A 19,898-nucleotide genomic window follows, 5' to 3' on the forward strand; every position below is an offset into this window, starting at 1 on the left:
GCCTCCCAAAGTGCTTACCATCTTGTAAAAAGGGAAGTGGCAGGATAATAGGATCATCGTAGGGAAAAGGTCAGCAGTAAGACACATGAATAAAGATCTTTGTGACATGAATAAGTTTAAGGAAAAGTGCTGTGCCTTGATATGCATATGCAAACATCTCCATAAACCTTTTTAGTGCATAAAGAGCAGCATTGCCACTAGCAAGTCCCACCTTCAGGCCTAAGGCAGTTTTCTCCTTTCTCAGTAAACAGAACATACAATTGGGTTTTACACCGAGATGTTCCATTGCCCAGGGACGGGCAGGAGACAGATGCTTTTCTCTATCTCAACTGCCAAGAGGCCTTTTTCCTCTTATACTAGTCCTCCTCAGCACAGACCCTTCAAGGGTGTCAGGCTGGGGGATGATCAGGTCTTTCCCTTCCCACAAGTCCATATTTCAGACTATCACATGGGGAGAAACCTTGGACAATACCTAGCTTTCCTAGGCAGAGGTCCCTGCGACCTTTGGCAGTGTACCTGTCCCTGGGTACTTGAAATTAAGAGAATTGTGATGACTTTTAACAAGCATGCTGCCTTCAGGCACTTGTTTAACAAAGCACACCCTGCACAGCCCAAAATCCATTAAATCTTGAGTCACTACAGCACATGTCTCTTGCCAGGACAGGGTTGGGGGTAGGGTTACAGATTAACAGCATCTCAAATACAGAACAAAATGCAGTCTCTTATGTCTACTTCTTTCTATATAGACACAGTAACAGTCTGATCTCTCTTTCTTTTCCCCACAAAGAAGTAAAAATTTTATCTACGTAAAATCCAATGTACCACACTGCCTGTAGGAGAATATAATAATACTTGAGGGATAAAACTATATTCCAGGAAACAGTCATAAATCTTTCCTCCACTTTTGTTCTCAAGGGTTGCTGTTCAATTTTATGTATAATTGAAGTAACTACTTAGTTACTATTTCTGGAGCAAATTTTCAGAGCCTCACTTTGAGAGGGAGTCTCCCTCTGTCGCCCAGGCTGGAGTGCAGTGGCATGATCTCGGCTCACTGCAAGCTCCGCCTCCCGGGTTCACCCCATTCTCCTCCCTCAGCCTCCTGAGTAGCTGGGACTACAGGCACCCGCCATCACGCTCGGCTAATTTTGTGTGTGTATGTGTATACTTTTAGTAGAGACGGGGTTTCACCGTGTTAGCCAGGATGTCTGGATCTCCTGACCTCCTGATTCGCCCACCTCGGCCTCTCAAAGTGCTGGGATTACAGGCGTGTGCCACCGCGCCTGGCCTATGGGACATTATTATTTCAGCTTACTTTAGCCAAGTGGTCTCATCACACATTTGTTTATGACAAACATAAATTATTTCACGGTCATATTAAGCCATGCTTTTATATTAGTAGTCACCAAACTTTTTGTTTGTTTGCCCTTATCAATGAAATATTTTGAGAAATACTTCCAAAATGAATGTATATTTTATCACACATAAAAATCACAACATTAATAAAATATAATATGAATACACATTTAACATTTTTTTCCCGATAGTTCCAGGAACAAGTACACCCCATCCTGAAGATAATTTATCAACCCCATCTCTTTAAAAGACTGCATACTTCCTGTCATTACCTATTACTCCAGAGGTTCTTTTCTTCCATTATGACTGAGAGGTACCAATCTCTTATTTCTTTTTCTTTTTTTTTTTTCCAAACCATCCTGTTTACTAAGCTAAATCTGGTCATCAAAAAGCTTTCTTTCCTTTTTAAAAATGGCTATTTCACCATTTATGCTTTTAACACTACTAGCCTTTAATTCACATAGAATTTACTCTCCTTCTAGCTGCAAGTCCATTATTTCTAAAGGTTAAATTGTTATGGCTGGGACAAACAAAAGCATATATACACTCATTTAATTAATCTAGCTTATTTTAAAGAACAAAAGAATGGCTGGGTGCAGTGGCTCACGTGTGTAATCTCAGCACTTTGGGAGGCCGAGGTGGTTGGATCATGAGGTCAGGAGTTCGAGACCAGCCTGACCAACATAGTGAAACCCCATCTCTACTAAAAATACAAAAATTAGCCGGGCATGGTGGTGGGTGCCTGTAATCCCAGCTACTAGGGAGGCTGAGGCAGGAGCATCCCTTGAACCCAGCAGGAGGAGGCTGGAGTGAGCCAAGATCGCACCGCTGCACTCCAGCCAGGGCAACAGAGCAAGACTCCGTCTCAAAAAAAAAAAAAAAAGAAGTTTATACTGACAAGATTTATTGAGTGGTTTGAAACTGTGTATTTGTCTGTATGCATAATGTATATGTAAACATCATCTTTTTATAAATTCCTTTATAGGACTTATCATTACTGATCTTAGTCATATATCTTTTTATAAATCTATTTATATTTATTTATTTTATTGATCCATAATAGATGTACATACTTTGGAGTACTTGTGATAATTTGATACACTTATATAATGTGTAAAGATCAAATCAGGTTATTTGGAATATCTACCACATTAACTATTTATCTTTACTTTTTGCTAGGAACATTTAAATTATTGTCTTCTAGCTATTGTGAAATGTACATTAGATTAATGTTAACTATAATCAATCTACTGATCTATCACACACTAGGTCATATTTCTTCTATCTAACAGAAAATTTGTACTCATTAATCAACCCTCTTCATTATTCCCTCCCCTCTACCCTTGCTTATTTAAGAGTAGGAAGATTTTGCTAAATTATATTAGTATGTCCACTACTAGTAATACCAATATTACATTACGGGAATAAACTTCTAGGAAAAAAGTAGCCTTATAAACGTCAGAGAAAAAGAGAGATGGGACTATTTTAATGGCTGACACAGGTTAAATTTGCTTATCTCTATATATCTATATATAGGTAAAATGTTATTTGATCTATGTAAAAATCAATCAGATGTACCACACTGCCTATAGGAGACTATAATAATACTTGAGGGATAAAACTAGGTATTATATATATATTTTATATATATATATATATATATATAGAGAGAGAGAAATATGTATGGACAGATAAATGTATATATAAACAAATTTATTTACTCTCTATATATGCCTAATTATCCAAGATAATTTGTGCACTAAAACCCAAGAGAAGTAGAATCTTCCAAAGAGAAAATAACTTTATAAATCTTGAAAAGATGATTGAAAATACTTTTTTTGGAGTTGTGAAGAGTAGCAGAAGTGGATTCAGTGCTGTCACTAAACATGAGTACAGTGCTTTTAGAAGATAAGAATAGGCAGGACCTGAGCAGAAGTATATCTCTCTAAGGAGTTCACTTTTATTTGTAGCATTTTGTAAGTTTAACAGTTATTTGATATGTGTTCCAATTTTGGAGCTGTGTTTTCCTTCTTGAAAGGACTGACGCTCTGCCTGCAGTCTTTCTAAGTCTTCATCTCACTAGCTCGCATGTCACTAGCTCTTGATAATTTTCCTTTTGTCTAGTAGTGACACATATAAATAACCAAAAAGCAGAAGGCAAGACTCTGGTAACTAATTTCAACAAGCCTTGTTCAATGGCATAGACAGCATGTAATTTATTTTTAGTGACAGTATTAATAAAAGTGACGTGAAACACAAGGGATGTAATGTCAGCGATATTGCACCTCAAAAGAGGAGAAAGTGTGGCATGTTACCTCCTGATTAGCAGCAGCTAGTTCTTCTTCCAGTGCAGAGACTCTTTCTAAAGAAACCCTCAGTCGCTCCCTTACCTAGAAGAAAAATCAAAATATGTGCAGTAATGTACATCCCATACATATTAAACTGTGCCGAATCCATCATTAACATCATCAGAGACAGTCAATTTGGCAAATTATTAAAGAAGTATTTATATCCCTATGTGCTCCGAATACTAAACCTGGCAAAAATACAATGAATGCATTGCCACCTCGTATTGTCACTTTATCAAGGGATTTCCTTGTAAGCAAATCCTTTTGGTAGTTCCCTCATAGAGCTTCAGGTGGGGCTGGAGATTGATTTGTCTTGCTCTGAATTCTGATTCATAGTAAGCGAATACAAAGTTTAAAAGTATATTATGAATTCATCTGAAAAATAGTCACTGACTAAGTGTGACAAATAGGAAAAAAAAATACCCCACCTTTTTCTCTACTTCTGTAAAATAATAAGTAAATTTTCATTTGGTAAATAGTATCTAACTTCAAAAATAATTTGCCTGAAGGAAAGGCCTTTTAAAACCTGAAAAGTGTTCTTTGCTTCTATGTTTTGTATGAATTAGAGGTCTATTTTGTTTTGGGGGAACTGTAAAGTATTTAAGTATTTTGGAATTTCCAACTAACTTTCAGATACCAAAGGTTAAACCATTGTATTTTATAGAACCAAAATCTCTGTATATTTTAGTTTGAAAGTCATAATTTATACTTGCTTCTTACATAACTGAAACTCAAAGAAGTATTTCTTTGATCCTTGCTTTCTTAGAACTTCTAAAATTGTTTTAGTTGTTGTATGTTTAGATCTATAGATATGTCTTGATATATATATTAAATAAATGTATTATATATATAACAATTCATAGAAATAAATATTGCTGAATTAAAATGAATGACCACAGCAGTTTAATTTTACCTAAAAAATCAAAAAAACTTTATAGCTTTAACTTAAGATGCAATTCATGGTGGATTTTCAATTATTTATAAATTAACATAGATTTTTCATGGGAATGCCATAGTATTTGTGCAGTTAAGATGTATTTTAATATATAATTATATTCCTATGAGCTTTCATTTTGTTAACTTACTGACAGTATATTTTAATAAATGGTATTTTTCTCTTCTAATAAGATTTAACTGGGAATAGAGATTAAATTTATAAAATATGTAAAAACCCAGATACATAAACAAATTTAAGTTGGAATTATAATATTATTTTTCCAGTTAGCAAACAAACAAAAAGTCAGTAATGACCTATTATCCTAGAATCTAATTAAGAATTTTAAAAAATCTAAATCACATTTTAGTATTGTATTAGGATACCACATATATTCAGATGAATGGATGCATTTAATTCCTGAAACAGACCATGAATCAGCAATAAAAATATCCAAGTAGGGGTTTTAATATTAATTATATTTTATTATGCTCAAATTCTCTAAAAACAGTAATACACACATAAATGGAGACTTGATGTCTAAAACAGTTGCACAGGATCTTTCATCATATTGAGCTAGAGATTAACTGCCAAGTATCATTCCTGTTAGACAAATATCCAATTGTTAACAAATACATAGAATTAATACTGATTAATAACCAAACACTAGTTACATAGCAGGAAATATTTGATGATTTGATTTGGAGAATGCTTTTTTATGAATTTTGAATACATGAAAAAGCAGCAAATATCCTGAAGCCATGAAAATGAGCAGGACAGCTGATGTGTGGAATGCATATATCAAAAAACGTTTCAACAGACGTGTGATGTTTACCAGGGATTCCCATATTCTAAAATACCAACTGTAAAATACTGGTGTTCTGAAGAAGGCCTAGTAAACCTGGTTAATGAGAACAGCAATAAGAAGCAATCTAAATATGGTAATAATCTCACCATACACAAGCTTGATCATATCACACTTAAACTGCTGTAGAGAGAGGAAGTTACCATATTTTAAAATACTGACACATTAAAATCTCTCTAAGTCATTTACATCATGCAAGAAATGGTTGAATCTAGCTTATGTGGTAGGTTAAAATATCTTTCTGACTTTGTTTTGCTAAACTTAAACTCTTAGAACTATTCCAAACTGTTTTCTATTTACTACAATTTAAGCATTTATATTTTCATTATAGTGAGTTTTTAAGGAATAAAAATTATCATATTTACCCAACAATATGAAAATAAAATAATAATTTCTCATATATTTAGAATAGTGGTTTACAAATTGAGGTTATGTTGTCCACGAAGTAATAAATCTAAAACTATTTTACAAGAAAATAAAAAAAAATTCTGAATATATTTTGAGTTATATTATAAATTTAAAAATTGCTGCTGTGAATATCAATAATGCAAACTGAAATTAATATATGGCCGGGTTGCATTTGGGGAATTATCACTCCTACAACAGAAAATATTTTTGAGGAAACCTCCTCAGACCAGAAGCTCTAATTCATTTTTGACACTGAGATATTTGATAATGAAAATATATAAGGATGGTATATATATTTAATTTGTTTTGGTTTACATTTCCTATACATGTCTGATATGTTTTTTTTTAATAGTCAATGATTTCTGAGTAATTGAAAAACACAACTATATTTTCTCACAACTATAGTTCTCATTCTACAATTTAGTGGCTATATAAATAATTGGACATTAATAATGAAAATTATGAATCACTGCAACTATCTACAGCTATGCTCAATCCTTGTAGAGTTTATTTAGTTCTGCATATGTACTAATCCCTCTATGATAAAGTTGTTTGTTTCTTGTTCCCAAGGTATGGTTAACTGCATCTTTTTCTGACTTTCTATATATATAGTATTACTTGTTTACATATCTATATCCACATCCCTCCTCATCCCTGTGAGAAGCTGTGAGTTACTCTTAGGAAAATTGTCTGTGAAGGCACTTAGACACATATGAGTTCCTTGATAACTAAATGAAATGCTATTTTAAACAAGCATCTGGATCAAGAATAATACCAATATTTTTACTTGGTTTGAAAGTTTTATCAAATGCTGATATTTACTCCTGTTAATAACAATATTCATAAATGTCCACTGAGGTCTTGCCATATGCTAAGCACTAGCTGAAAGCTTTGCATATCAGATCATATCTAATCCTCATGACAACTCTGAGGTCAGTACTAGTATTATCTTAATTCAAGATAAGAGGTAATTGATGCTTTGAGAATGAATGGTCAAGTCACTTGTCCAGATCTGTCTGACTCTAGAGTCCCAACTCATAACATGTCTTCTTTAGGCCACTGAGCATTACTTGTTGATAATCAGTCCAGTTGTCCCTGAACTCACCAATGTTCAGGATACCTCTGGTGAGTTAATACATATTATTACAGCTCCTATGGCCATATGATAGAACAACTCATTTAGTTGCACTAAACCCACTGAACTTCTATAAAGTAAATTATATGTAGAATAAGTTGTGCAACAGCCATTTTCTTCTTAAATGTACTCACATGACCAGGTTATTTGTCTTAAATGTTGTTTATTACCTCTATTCTGATAAATAATCATTCTTTTGTAAAAGCATCCCTCACTTAAGTGATATGGGAATGCTCATAGGAAACATCTCAAATCATACATTCTCTAGTACCTTCATTTAAGTCATCTCAAACTCTTGAATTTTCTCTGAACAGGTCCTTCTCTTCTTACAGTTTTGGGTTATTTTCCGTGTGGGTCCTGCTGCTTAGAGTGTATTTCTGTGCTTAAAAAACCCTTAATCATTCTTTAATACCTAGATCAAATGCCACCCTTTCTTGAAGACATCCTTGTCTTTGTCATTACTCACATAGTCATAACCTTTTCTGTGACTACATATTGTGATGGAAATATGTCTTTTTTGAATTGTTTTTCATTGATATGTGAATTCCTAGCACTAACTCTGAACTTCTCCGTCATAATGAGAATATCTTATTTATTGCTGTGTGTCAAACATCTGCCGTGGAGTCTGACACATACTAAAAATTCTATACATATAAACTCTTGCAAATTCTTAGCACTTTTATAAAAAAGAGGAAATATAATATGAAACTAAATGTTGAATATTAAATAATTATTTGATGTCATATTTAGCAAGAATTTTTATATAATATTCATTTCTGTTTTATTCAAAATAATTCTTATACTAGTCATCTCTCATTGCTAAAATAAAAATGAGATACAATTTCTTCTTAATACTCTAGAAGGCAGAATTATAATTATCCTTACATACACATTCCACATAATCCCCTGTTCTCAGAACATCTGAAATACCAATGATAAAAATATAAATGTATATAAATATTAAATAGAACAAAAATATCTGCATGCTTAAAAACTATATATAACTCGGAAATAATCCCTAGTTTGGATTTTAATGCTCAGAACTTGTCAGATACTTTACAATGAAGTGTCCCAATTTCCACTCTAACTCCTAAAGCTTTATTGATTTTTATAAGTTCAGTCTTTGAAATTTCACAAAATTGAAATCATGTCATAAGCCATCCTAATCTCCAAAGAATATTATCATCCTATTGGTTTATATATGTCAGTAGAACTTATTTGAGTAACGGCTAAGAGAAGCTTACAGCTACTTTTAAAAATATCTAAACACAAATTTTTCTACTAATACCTTATGATGTTACTTGCAGAGGCTCTTCAAATGAATATTTAAAACTAAGATATTAGAGACATTAGAAAATCAGATGCTTCTAAAATAAATGTCTAAAAGTTAAAGTACATCCAATTTGTACTTCAAAATAGATATAACTTTCAGTTAGTGGTCTCTTATTTTGGAATCTATAGAGAAAGACCAGGGTTTGAGAGAGAGAGAGAGAGAGAGAGAGAGAGAGAGAGAGAGAGAGACTCAATAATAATATTAAATGATACAACATTTTGAATGCCATCTGAAGTGGGGCTATAATGTACCATAATAGAAGTCTAATTCTGGTAAGTCATAGATTCAGTGGCTTAGAAAAAGAAGATGTTTATGAATATTACCAACATCCACATGGTAATCCATTTTCACTTAAAAAACTGATTTTTCATATAACTCAAATGTGTTCCTCAACTGACTGACTTTAGAAGTCAGGTGAGTCAATGGATGAAGACAAAGAGCTTGATGATGATGACAGAAGTGTAGTTAAGCTTGAAATCTTTTATCCATACTATACCTTTTCATCCAAGGCCTTGTGGTGCTCAAACAAAGATTTCAGTGCCTTGAGAACTTCAACTTCACTGGATACTCCTGAGGGAGACTGGGCTTGCCGTTTTACCACCGTCATTCTTAGTGACCTTTCATGTCGTGACACAAGGCACTCCAAATGCTCCAGTAATAGCTATTGGGTTTAACAGAAAATGCAATTATCTTCTGAATACAAGTCAGGAACACTTTCAAATGACTTCCCCCTTAAAACACTGCAGGCTTACATAGTATCTAATGTTAGTTGCAGGTTACACTGCAAGTGGCAACAAAGAAGCACAGACCTGTTTAAAACAGGGTTTATAAAATACATTAAAGATAAATTGTATCATATAACAAGTTACTGAATTTAAAAATGTAATGCAAATGTATGCAGTCCTTTAGCAAATTTAATACTTTCAGTATGGATTCAGCAGAAATAGAACACTTGACAAAATATGTATGTTAGTGATGAGAGAACATTGCTTGATGCATCAGGACCTTTTTAGAGGATGACGGTGAAAGTCAAAATTTATTTCATTTACATATGGCCATTAAAATTATTTGAATTGAATAAAATGAGCATAATCATTATAATGTTAATTTAGCTTCAATAATCCCATGGTTTTATTCACAAATTTTCTTTAGATTATAGAAAAATATATGCAACCAATTAGAACATAGTAACTGAGATTCTCAATTGTCAGTTCAGGAAAGGAAGTTAAGGAATTAGTTTTGAATTGTCTATGTTAGAATCTATGATTTCCCAGGGTAGCCTCTGGGGCCATGACAGAGGTGGAGGGAAAGTCCCTGAAAAGTTCCCAGGATGTTTCAGGCTCCACACTCTTAGCTCTTGCCAGAGAAGATCTGCTTTGAAATGTTTTGTGAATTGGGGTTTCATATTTGTTTTCATTTCAAAAGGAAGTTCCACTGCTAAAACCAAAGACACATGAGAAGAAAATCAGAAACTGCTTGATTATTATCAGTTATTATAATTTTACTAGTGAATAACCACACACAACTGGTAAGCATTACAGGAAAGGTCTTCGGAAGAACAGTGGAAAGCATAAGCTAACAAGTGGTATCCACTTATGCAAAATAAAGAAAATACAGCAGAAATTACCCAAACAAAAGATTTAAAAACAGATAGAAGACACTGAAGGTGGAAAGAAGGAAAGAAAACAACTTTCCTTTTTTCCAAGATATTTTCTAAGTGTTCAATTGTAAAGAAAAATTTTGGTCTTCACTATACTACTGTTAGATTCAGTGTCACGTATTAGTATCATATTTTTTGGTTGATTTCTCTACATTTGCTGTCACTAATTATGACTCAAAATGTTAGAAAACTTTGCCATTATTGGGCACAAAGAACACCAATATCTGAGACACTAAACATATTTTTTTTTTTTTTTTTTTTTTTGAGACGGAGTCTCGCTCTGTCGCCCAGGCTGGAGTGCAGTGGCCTGATCTCAGCTCAGTGCAAGCTCCGCCTCCTGGGTTCACGCCGTTCTCCTGCCTCAGCCTCCCGAGTAGCTGGGACTACAGGCGCCCGCCATCTTGCCCGGCTAGTTTTTTGTAGTTTTAGTAGAGACGGGGTTTCACTGTGTTCACCAGGATGGTCTCGATCTCCTGACCTCATGATCCACCCGTCTCGGCCTCCCAAAGTGCTGGGATTACAGGCTTGAGCCACCGCGCCCGGCCGACACTAAACATATATAAATCAGTAGATAAGAGTCATATTTAAGGGTCAACATAATATTAGTAGTTTTTCAGTATGAAAAAGACCTGAAATTTTCAAGGAGCCCTTTAACATATTCTATTCTCTCGAATTCTACAGATACATGTATCCATTGCATAAATCCAAACTGCTTTACACAGGTTGTGGAGATTTACATGAACTTAATAATGCCTACTTTTCCAGTGTCATCTGATGTCAATCTTTCCCTGGCAAACTATGTTCCAGCTTTCCTGGCCTACTTTTAGCTCCTCAGTATGTCAAGCCTTTGCTTATGCTGTACCCTCTGCCTAAAGTACTCCTTCTTTGTTCCTCATTTAACCAGCTCTTTCCCATTGTTTGTCTCAGCTTAAACATCATCTCTCAACAAGGCATTTGCTCACTACTGCCTAAGGTAGTTTCTCCTTTTCCCCACCTCCACAAGTCTCTATTTCAATCTCTTACTAATTTTTTTTTTCAGACTATTTCATGATGTGCAATTTAAAGAAATTGTTCTACTAAATTTCATTCTATTTTCCCATTGCAATAAAAGCTCCAAGAGAGTTGGCACAGTGTCTCTGTCTGCCTTAATCCTCTTGATTCTCTCTGAATTTGGGTGTTAGCTCAATTCACAACATCTATAGGTATGCAATTAATATTTGCTGAGCAGATTAAAATATTAATAAATGAGTTAAATTTACATACGTCATATAGTTTTATATATTTCCATACAGGTTTGGCCTATATGAAAGCTAAGCTTGTGGCCATGGTTAATTGGCATTATTTCCCAAGAGCTTAGGCTAATTAACATTATTATGTACATCTATCCTTCAATCTGATGACATAAATAATGAAACCTTTATAATACAGTGAAAACTGCTTTTTTCTAATTGTAAATTAGAGGCATCTTGTTTAATACAGTAATTCATTAAACATATCAGCATCTAATTTTGCACAGTACAGTGTAAGATTTAGAAATATAAAATACCCACCCTCTAGGAAAAGAAACACAATAATGATGCTATAAAGGACATCCGTTTTCAGAGACAACTTAAATCTTTTAATCACACTCTTTGCATTTGGCAAATGGAACTTTTAACTGCTTCTCCCTACCCTCATGCCCTCATTGTCTCTTTACCCAGCTTAAAGTTAACAATTCAGTATTTGTAAGCACTCTCTTTCATGCTCCCTCAATTTCTAGAATCTGATCACTTGCCACTACATCCACTGCTAACATTTGTGTCCAAGACCTACAATCTCCCCCTGAATTATAATGGCTCTTTAACTGGTTCTCCTGCTTTCAGCCTTTCATATTCAGGCTATTCTCAAAACACTATTTAAGCTAAAATGTGAGTTAGGTCATTTATACTTCTGCTCAAATTTTTAATGTCTTCTTATTGGGCTCAAGTGAAAGCCAAAGTCCTTATACGTCCCAAAGGGATCTCAATTTTCTGAACTCATCTCCTATTTTTCTTCTTGCTCATTCCGGTATAGCTATGTTGGCTGCCTTGCAGTTTTTTGTTTGTTTAGTTTTGTTAATTTTGCTTTTAACACGTTAGACATCCATGTCCCCACAACAGGGTCTTTGTTCTTCTTATTTTCTCTAACTAAAACATTCTCTTTCAGATATCGGTATGACTATCCCACTTCACCATCTCTTTCACGTTTTAACTCAAATGCCACTTTTCAACGAGACTTTCCCTGGTTACCTACAACACTGGATATCTCCTTCCTAGCTTTTTTGTTCTTCTTAGCATTTGTCCCTATCTAATGTCATATTTATTTATGTATTTTTTCTTGCTTACTATCTGTCTTTCAAAACTTAATGTAAGGTCAATAAGGAAATACATTTTTTAAAATCTATTTTGTTCATGCTGTATCTTTAGTGCCTAGAAGATTGGCACATGGTAGATGCTCATGTATATTTACTGAATGAATGAATAAGTACTGATTAAAGCAATAGTTTGTATCTTTATTGGCAAAATTCTTCAGAGAAATGGATACCTGGGATGTTTGACCTGAATAGGTTTGACAGAACTAATAGATTAGCATCAAAAGAAGGAAGATTGTCTTCTATGGTACATAGAGGTGAGCTAGTTATATAAACACCTGAGCTCTCTGAAAATGGGGTGTCTGTGTAAGTAAGACTTTGATGGATTGAGTCATAGCTACAATAGACCATTTGAAAGGCATGAAGAATATAAGGACAATGAAGTGAGCAGAATGCTTTGAACTGCACTGAAGGGTTTAAAGAAAGAAAATGACAAGCTTAAGGTTTTAAATTATAGGTCAAGGCTCAGTTAGAGAACCCAAGAGGTGCTATGGCTGCTCATGATAGCCTCTTATCAAGATCCCAAAACATAACAGAAAGAAAATACAAAGTCTAATCTAAGGGAGGTCACTGAATTACAATATATGATAATTTCACAGCCTTACCAGGAATCTTATGTAGAAATCTTGCCATCACTCCGAGAAAAAAAGCAGGCACCCCAAGAACTATAAAACGGACATTTGGAAAGATTCAGATGTGTCTGAGTTACCCTGATACTCTCATCGCAATAAGTCTTCCTGATTCTGTGATGAATCCAGTTCTATTTGTCTTAATGGCCACAGAATGACTTCACTTAAAGCAGTTATCTTACAAGAAGAAGCCTCTGCTCATCATGTTCCACCACAAACACCTCTTTCTGCCTCCAGACTTCTAAAATATGAAGAGGTAAATAACAAGGTCTAACCTAAAAAGAGAAGGATTTCAAATCAATAGACCTGTATGCTTTTGCTAATTTGTAGTTTCAGAAATCTGGAAATATATGTAGATGCTAATATTACTGAAACAGAAAGAGGGGGACAACATTTTTTGATCTGGTTAAATTAATCAATATGACGACATTTTTCAGATAATCTGAATTAAACTTTGATGTCAAACACCAAAAAGTGGTTTTAATTGTTTGCTCCATTGGTTAACTAAAATATAAACTCAGTGGTGGCCGAAAACAAGTGAGTAAAAGCCAAAAATTCACTGGGTAGAAGGTAGAAGGAAACTGATGATTTATAGAGTTAAAAATGGTGAATTCAGCTCACCCCCAGCTATTTCCCTTGAGATGACCAAAGTGACACTATCTTCACTAAGGCATTGGGAAATAGATTGGGAAAAAAGGCAACACACGACCTACAAAACTGCCAGAACAGCAGTTCTTTACAGATAAAGAATAAAAATGGAGAGATGCTAGTCCTAAAAGGAACCCTTTGATTTCCCTGGGGATGACAGAATTCTGCAGTGGCAGAGGCTAAGTAATAGCAATTAACTACCTAAGCTAAGTTATGTGTGGTTACTATAATAGGCAGAATGGTTTGATCCATTGGGATCTTTGTGATAGCTAATTGATTATAGAGTTGTTAATAAGACATCAAGAATTAGGTTGTATTAATAAAGTAATATTAATAATAAAATCCCTAGACCTGGGGGAATAATTTTTTACTTGAGTCACCTGGTAAACTGTCTTGGCCTTCTCCAAATCCTATACCTGAGTCAGTTTACAGTTAGAAATTTTTTTTTTTTTTTTTTTTTTTGAGACGGAGTCTCACTCTGTCACCCAGGCTGGAGTGCAATGGTGAGATCTCGGCTCACTGCAAGCTCTGCCTCCCAGGTTCACACCATTCTCCTGCCTCAGCCTCCTGAGTAGCTGGGACTACAGGACCCCACCACCTCGCCCGGCTAATTTTTTGTATTTTTAGTAGAGACGGGGTTTCACCATGTTAGCCAGATGGTCTCAGTCTCCTGACCTCATGATCTGCCTGCCTCGGCCTCCCAAAGTGCTGGGATTACAGGTGTGAGCCACCACTCCCAGCCTACAGTTAGATATTTGTAAAAAATTAAGGCGAGTTTGTATAGTCATCAATTTTTTTTACTGTCCTGCTATTGAGACATGGGGGTCTATGTCCCCTCCCATTAAATTTGGGTGGACTGGTGACTGTTTTGACCAACAAAGTATGGCAGAAGTCACATTTTGTGATTTCTGGGCTTAGGTCCTAAAAGGCCAGGCAGCTTCCAACTGGTAGACCAGAATGTTGGCTCTTAGGTCCCTGAGTTATCATCTAAGAAGTCTGAGTATTCCAAGACTGTTATGATGGACAGGCCATGTGTAGGTTCTCTTGTGTGCAGTTCCAACTGAGTCTACCTGTCCTTCAGCTATTCCAGCTCAGGCACCAGACATGTGCATGAAGAATCTGCTTCACAAGCAAATCTTCCTAACCCCAAATATTTGAGTCATCCCCTGCAAATGGTTTGCTAGAACAGATGTCTTCTGGCTTTGGGAGCTGATTGTTAATTTTAATTTTCAGGAGTTTTGTGAGCTGGTGGTTAAGCGCAATCATTATGTCTAAATTGCATAGGCTTATAATTAAATAAAAATATTTTTAAGAGATAGTATACATTTCAAGTATATTAATTCCTAATTATTTTTATTACATTTCACTATTATCTATGCTCCTTAGATTATTTACATCTATTTTACCTAAAAGGTAGAAATACTACATAATGGTTCAGTACTGTGAATTTTTTCCCAACTTGGCATTGAGTAACATCAACATAGCTTGAAATCAACCATGGTGGAAGTATTTACACTAGGGAAATTGGCAAACACCAGAGATCAGTGCTTTTATTTTGCTAACAAAAGAAATCATTTACCAGCACATCATTGTCACCAGTTATCTTGGCTGAGACCCCAAATATTATAGATCAGAGAAGGGCCATCCCCACTGTTCTTTTTCTGAATCCTTGGCCCAGGAGAGTCTATGAGCATATTAAAATGTTGTTTGGTGTCATTAAGTTTTTGGATAGTTTGTCATATCGTGATAGATAATCAGAAAACCTTCTCCCAAAGGATCTGTAACTATTAGAGTCATAGTATTGAGGAAAACAAAATATCAAAATTTGTGAATATCACCTCTGAGCTAGGACTAATTTTCTGGTCCTCACTCTGTAAGAGTCTTTCAGTAACCTGGTGGACAAACTGATTTACCTTGTAGATATCAGCCTATTTCATTTGTCATTTTTCTCAGTGTGCATAAAGAAGTGACCATGGTTTCAGGGTCATAAACCTGACAAAATGGGCTTCCCATGATTAAGACTGATGGAGTTACCACCATGGCGGAGGCCCAGCAGTAAGGTGCAGCCATCTAACTTGAGCCCTGCCATGATAAAATACAGCTGGAGACCAGTTATTCACCATGAAGCAAGCATATTACATCAAATCCTTTCTATTAAACAGAAAGTAGTTTTTCTTCACTGTAATAAACCCCTTTTTTGGATATGGATTTGCCTTCTCTAATGGCCATACTTCTACCAGAAACACCATCTTTTTTTTTTTTTTTTTTTTTTTTGGACAGAGGGTCGTTCTGTCGCCCAGGCTGGAGTGCAATGACTGATCTCGGCTCACTGCAATCTCTGCCTCCCCGGGTTCATGCCATTCTCCTGCCTCAGTCTCCTGAGTAGCTGGGACTACAGGCACCTGCCACCACGCCCAGCTAATTTTTTTTTTTTTTGTATTTTTAGTAGAGAAGGGGTTTCACCATGTTAGCCAGGATGGTCTCGATTTTCTGACCTTGTGATCCGCCCACCTCGGCCTCCCAAACTGCTGGGATTACAGGCGTGAGCCACTGCGCCCGGTCCCAGAAACACCATCTTACTGAATTTTTGCTTACAGTCATGTTATCATACACAACATTACTTCAGACAAAAAAAAAAAAAAAAAAAAAACCTGATTTTACAATGAAAAGAGTAAAGCAGTTGATGGATGCTCCCAGGGACCCCTGATTTTATCACACTATTACATCATTTAGAAGTAACCGATCTTATAGAATGGTTAAATGAGCCAAGACTATTTTAATTCAAGCATGGACATAATACATTGCTAAGTAGGAATGCTATCATCCTGGAATTAGTATATCCTCAGAACTACTGATAGAAGTAAGGTAGAGTCTTTCTTGGAATAACTATGGGTCCATATACGTAAGTCCAGAAATCAAGGGTTATAATTGGAATTTATAATTGCGAACTAGGACCTGTGACCGGTAGAGAAAAGAGGATCAATACTTTTCTGTTGACATACAGACACACACACACACTCACTATATACATATATATATATACACACACACTATATACATATATATACACACACAGACGCATATTTGTGTGTGTGTATATGTATATAACGTACGTTAGTTAATACATTATTCTCTTTTCTGTTTTCTTTTTTTTTTTTTTTTTTGAGACGGAGTCTGGCTCTGTTGCCCAGGCTGGAGTGCAGTGGTCGGATCTCAGCTCACTGCAAGCTCCTCCTCCCGGGTTTGCGCCATTCTCCTGCCTCAGCCTCCCGAGTAGCTGGGACTACAGGCGCCTGCCACCTCGCCCGGCTATTTTTTTGTATTTTTTTTTTTTTTAGTAGAGATGGGGTTTCACTGTGTTAGCCAGAATGGTCTCGATCTCCTGACCTCGTGATCCACCCGTCTCGGCCTCCCAAAGTGCTGGGATTACAGGCTTGAGCCACCGTGCCCGGCCTTCTCTTTTCTGTTTTCTTTACCTTGTTACCATATTTTACCCATTAATTTTCCTCATTTTCTACCCCTCCCCCTGACTGTTTGATAGTTCCTCACAATCTGAATCCCATCTTCCCAGTATAGAATCCAAGAAACATTTCTTGGGAACGTTTACCACTAGGTGGCAGACATGTGACTTAAGATCAGTCAACCAGACCCCACCATTGTGGCAGTGAGCCTGAGGGGGCAGAGAGGAAACACGCTGGGAAGGGGTAGTGGCAGAGGCTGCATGTTTCTGGGACTCGGCGTATTAGAAAAATTTGCAAAGCTAAGAAATGTGGTCCTAGAGACTGCCTGAAAGCTCACTTTAGAGATTTCTTATATGCCTTAATTAATGTCTTGATTTAAACAGCCAAGCTATATGCTCTGTTTTGTGCAATTAGGAACTCTCATCTACATCACAATAAAAACTAAATATGTTTTTATTAATATAAACAGACTTCTTAAGGGATGAACAATTTCACTTATCCTCAATACCAAGGAAAATATTCTACATAATATGTGCTTAATACTTGCTGAATTGGGTTAACGATAAACATAAATTATTCAGGTTGATGTTCTCATCTGGCATTTAGCTATGGCCTAATTTAAGGTTAAAAATAAAGGTAAATAAATTAAGAGTACAAAAAGTGAAACTTATCTAAGATATCATTAACAATCTACTAATTACACTCCTTTACTGGTAGCTACAACTTTAGCCTAATATTTAGTAATTCTCACAGAAAGTGCAAATGGAACTCTCTCTGGTATACTCAAAGGATTGCAGGGACTATGTGAATGGCCATGAATCTAAATTGGAATTTTCTTTAAATGACCATAGCCTATATATGTATACACACATATGTATCATATATTCATACACACACAGACACACACACATACACACAAACCCACACATCATGCATCATTGGGAATTTTTTGGACTGTTTTGTTTTGAAAAGCAAGATGGCCTAGGTAATCAAAATCTTTTACTTTACTATGATTCTGTAAGGATTTCTAAAATTATATAACTTCCTATTAGATCTTAATTCAACACAACCTTGTGAACAGATATTCCCAATTACAAATGGCACTGAAATAGAAATTCATTCTTCCCCATAGACTAATTTGGCTGCTGCAGTATGGTCATATAGCATGACATTAACATCTGAAAACGAAAACCTTTAAACTGGTTGCCTTCATACTCAATCCACTCCATATCTTTTACCCTTAAACAATGTTTAAAATCCCATATGTTTCTTATGTACATGTTTGATTATGAAATTGAAATAGCTGTTGGGAGGGCATATGTCCTGTCCTATTTATTCTTGTATTTATCATATCCTATCATAGAACTTTCAAAAATAACTATACATACACATGCATGTACACACATGTAGAATATTTATCTGCTTTCAACTGAGAAATTCTTCCTTTTCTGAATTGGACTGTATTTTCTACCCACTGATGAAATAATGTTTGGATGATATTATTAACTTGTATAGACAGATATTTGTCAATAATAAAAAAATTTTCTTTAGTAGTGGTATGTGTCTAATTGTATCTCAATATCTGTTAATTTTGTTTTGTCTCAAAACAAAAGTGAGGGCATGGTAAGAAATGTTTCAAATGCAATTAAGTTTTCTTTTTACGTTTATGATCCATGAGATCAAGTTACAGCTTTATTATATATAACTAGATATTAATACTGTTTCTCAAAATCATAACGTGATATGAATACTGTTTCTCAAAACCATAACGTTTTTCAAAGTCACACAATAGTTACATTCTAAAACATTATGAACAATTTAAAACATCCTTTGAGATCGTCAGCTATAACAATAGTTGAAACAACTCTGACAATAAAAATGTTCTTCACGTTGACATTCACAGGCAGTAACTACATAAAAATTCCCAGTTTTTCTTTACCTCTTCATTAGTTCAGAAAACTTTGTCAAAACATGTCTTATTGATCATTTTGAGTTGCAATAACACCAGGGATAAATTATTTTCTATAAATATAACTTTCTGTAAACATATACTTGCCAAAGATGGTCAGAGGAGTTTTAGGAATAACAAATTTTGTTTCAATATTTTTTCTACATTTTTATCAGTGTAAAAATATTGAACAAAAGCTTGTTCGTATGTTTCTATAAATATCCACTATAAATTTTTGAAATTTCTATTTTTGTATAATTATTTATAACGTTATAATGATTGTATTAGGATATTCTTAATTTAATAACTTGAGGCAGTTGGGTTTAAGAGCAACTGCAGTGATGACTGATTTTCTTTCATTCACTCACATTTCTGCAATGTCAACAAGGTATTTCTGCAGAGAAAACATAACATGTGGCCAGGCCATGCATTTCAGCTTTGACCTCAGAATAAAAACATAGCACATTGACTTTTCACATGACTAACACACAATAAATTAGGATTGAATTACAAAAATTTAAATAGGCCAGGAGCAGTGGCTCATGCCTGTAATCCCAGCACTTTGGGAGGTGAAGATGGGTGGATTGCTTGAGTCCAGGAGTTTGAGATAAGCCCAGGCAACATGGCAAAACCCCATCTCTACAAAAAATATAAAAATTAGCTGGGTGGCATGTGGCTATAGTCCCAGCTACTTGGGAGGCTGAGGTGGGAAGATCACCTGAGTCCAGCAAGCTCTAGGCCGCAGTGAACCATGATCGCGCCACTGCACTCCAGCCTTAGTAACAGA

The 19,898-nt window shown here is 35.3% G+C and overlaps 1 protein-coding gene across 30 annotated transcripts in view; it reads right to left on the bottom strand.

Moving 5' to 3' along the window:
• Positions 1-19,898, bottom strand: part of PPFIA2 (PTPRF interacting protein alpha 2) — a 515,275-nt gene that overhangs the window by 187,133 nt on the left and 308,244 nt on the right. For 23 of the 30 annotated variants that reach the window (XM_065524620.2, XM_074007492.1, XM_045366636.3 and 20 more), the window contains 2 exons: positions 8,873-9,037; positions 3,669-3,743 (listed from right to left, as the gene is read on the bottom strand). In XM_065524620.2, coding sequence (XP_065380692.1) covers positions 3,669-3,743; positions 8,873-9,037 — 240 coding nt within the window. The remainder of the gene's footprint in view (positions 1-3,668; positions 3,744-8,872; positions 9,038-19,898) is intronic. The other 7 variants (XM_074007496.1, XM_065524621.2, XM_074007495.1 and 4 more) reach the window with 1 other exon arrangement.

Source organism: Macaca fascicularis, chromosome 11 (genome assembly GCF_037993035.2).
Source record: "Macaca fascicularis isolate 582-1 chromosome 11, T2T-MFA8v1.1".
In the NCBI taxonomy this organism is placed as follows: domain Eukaryota; kingdom Metazoa; phylum Chordata; class Mammalia; order Primates; family Cercopithecidae; genus Macaca; species Macaca fascicularis.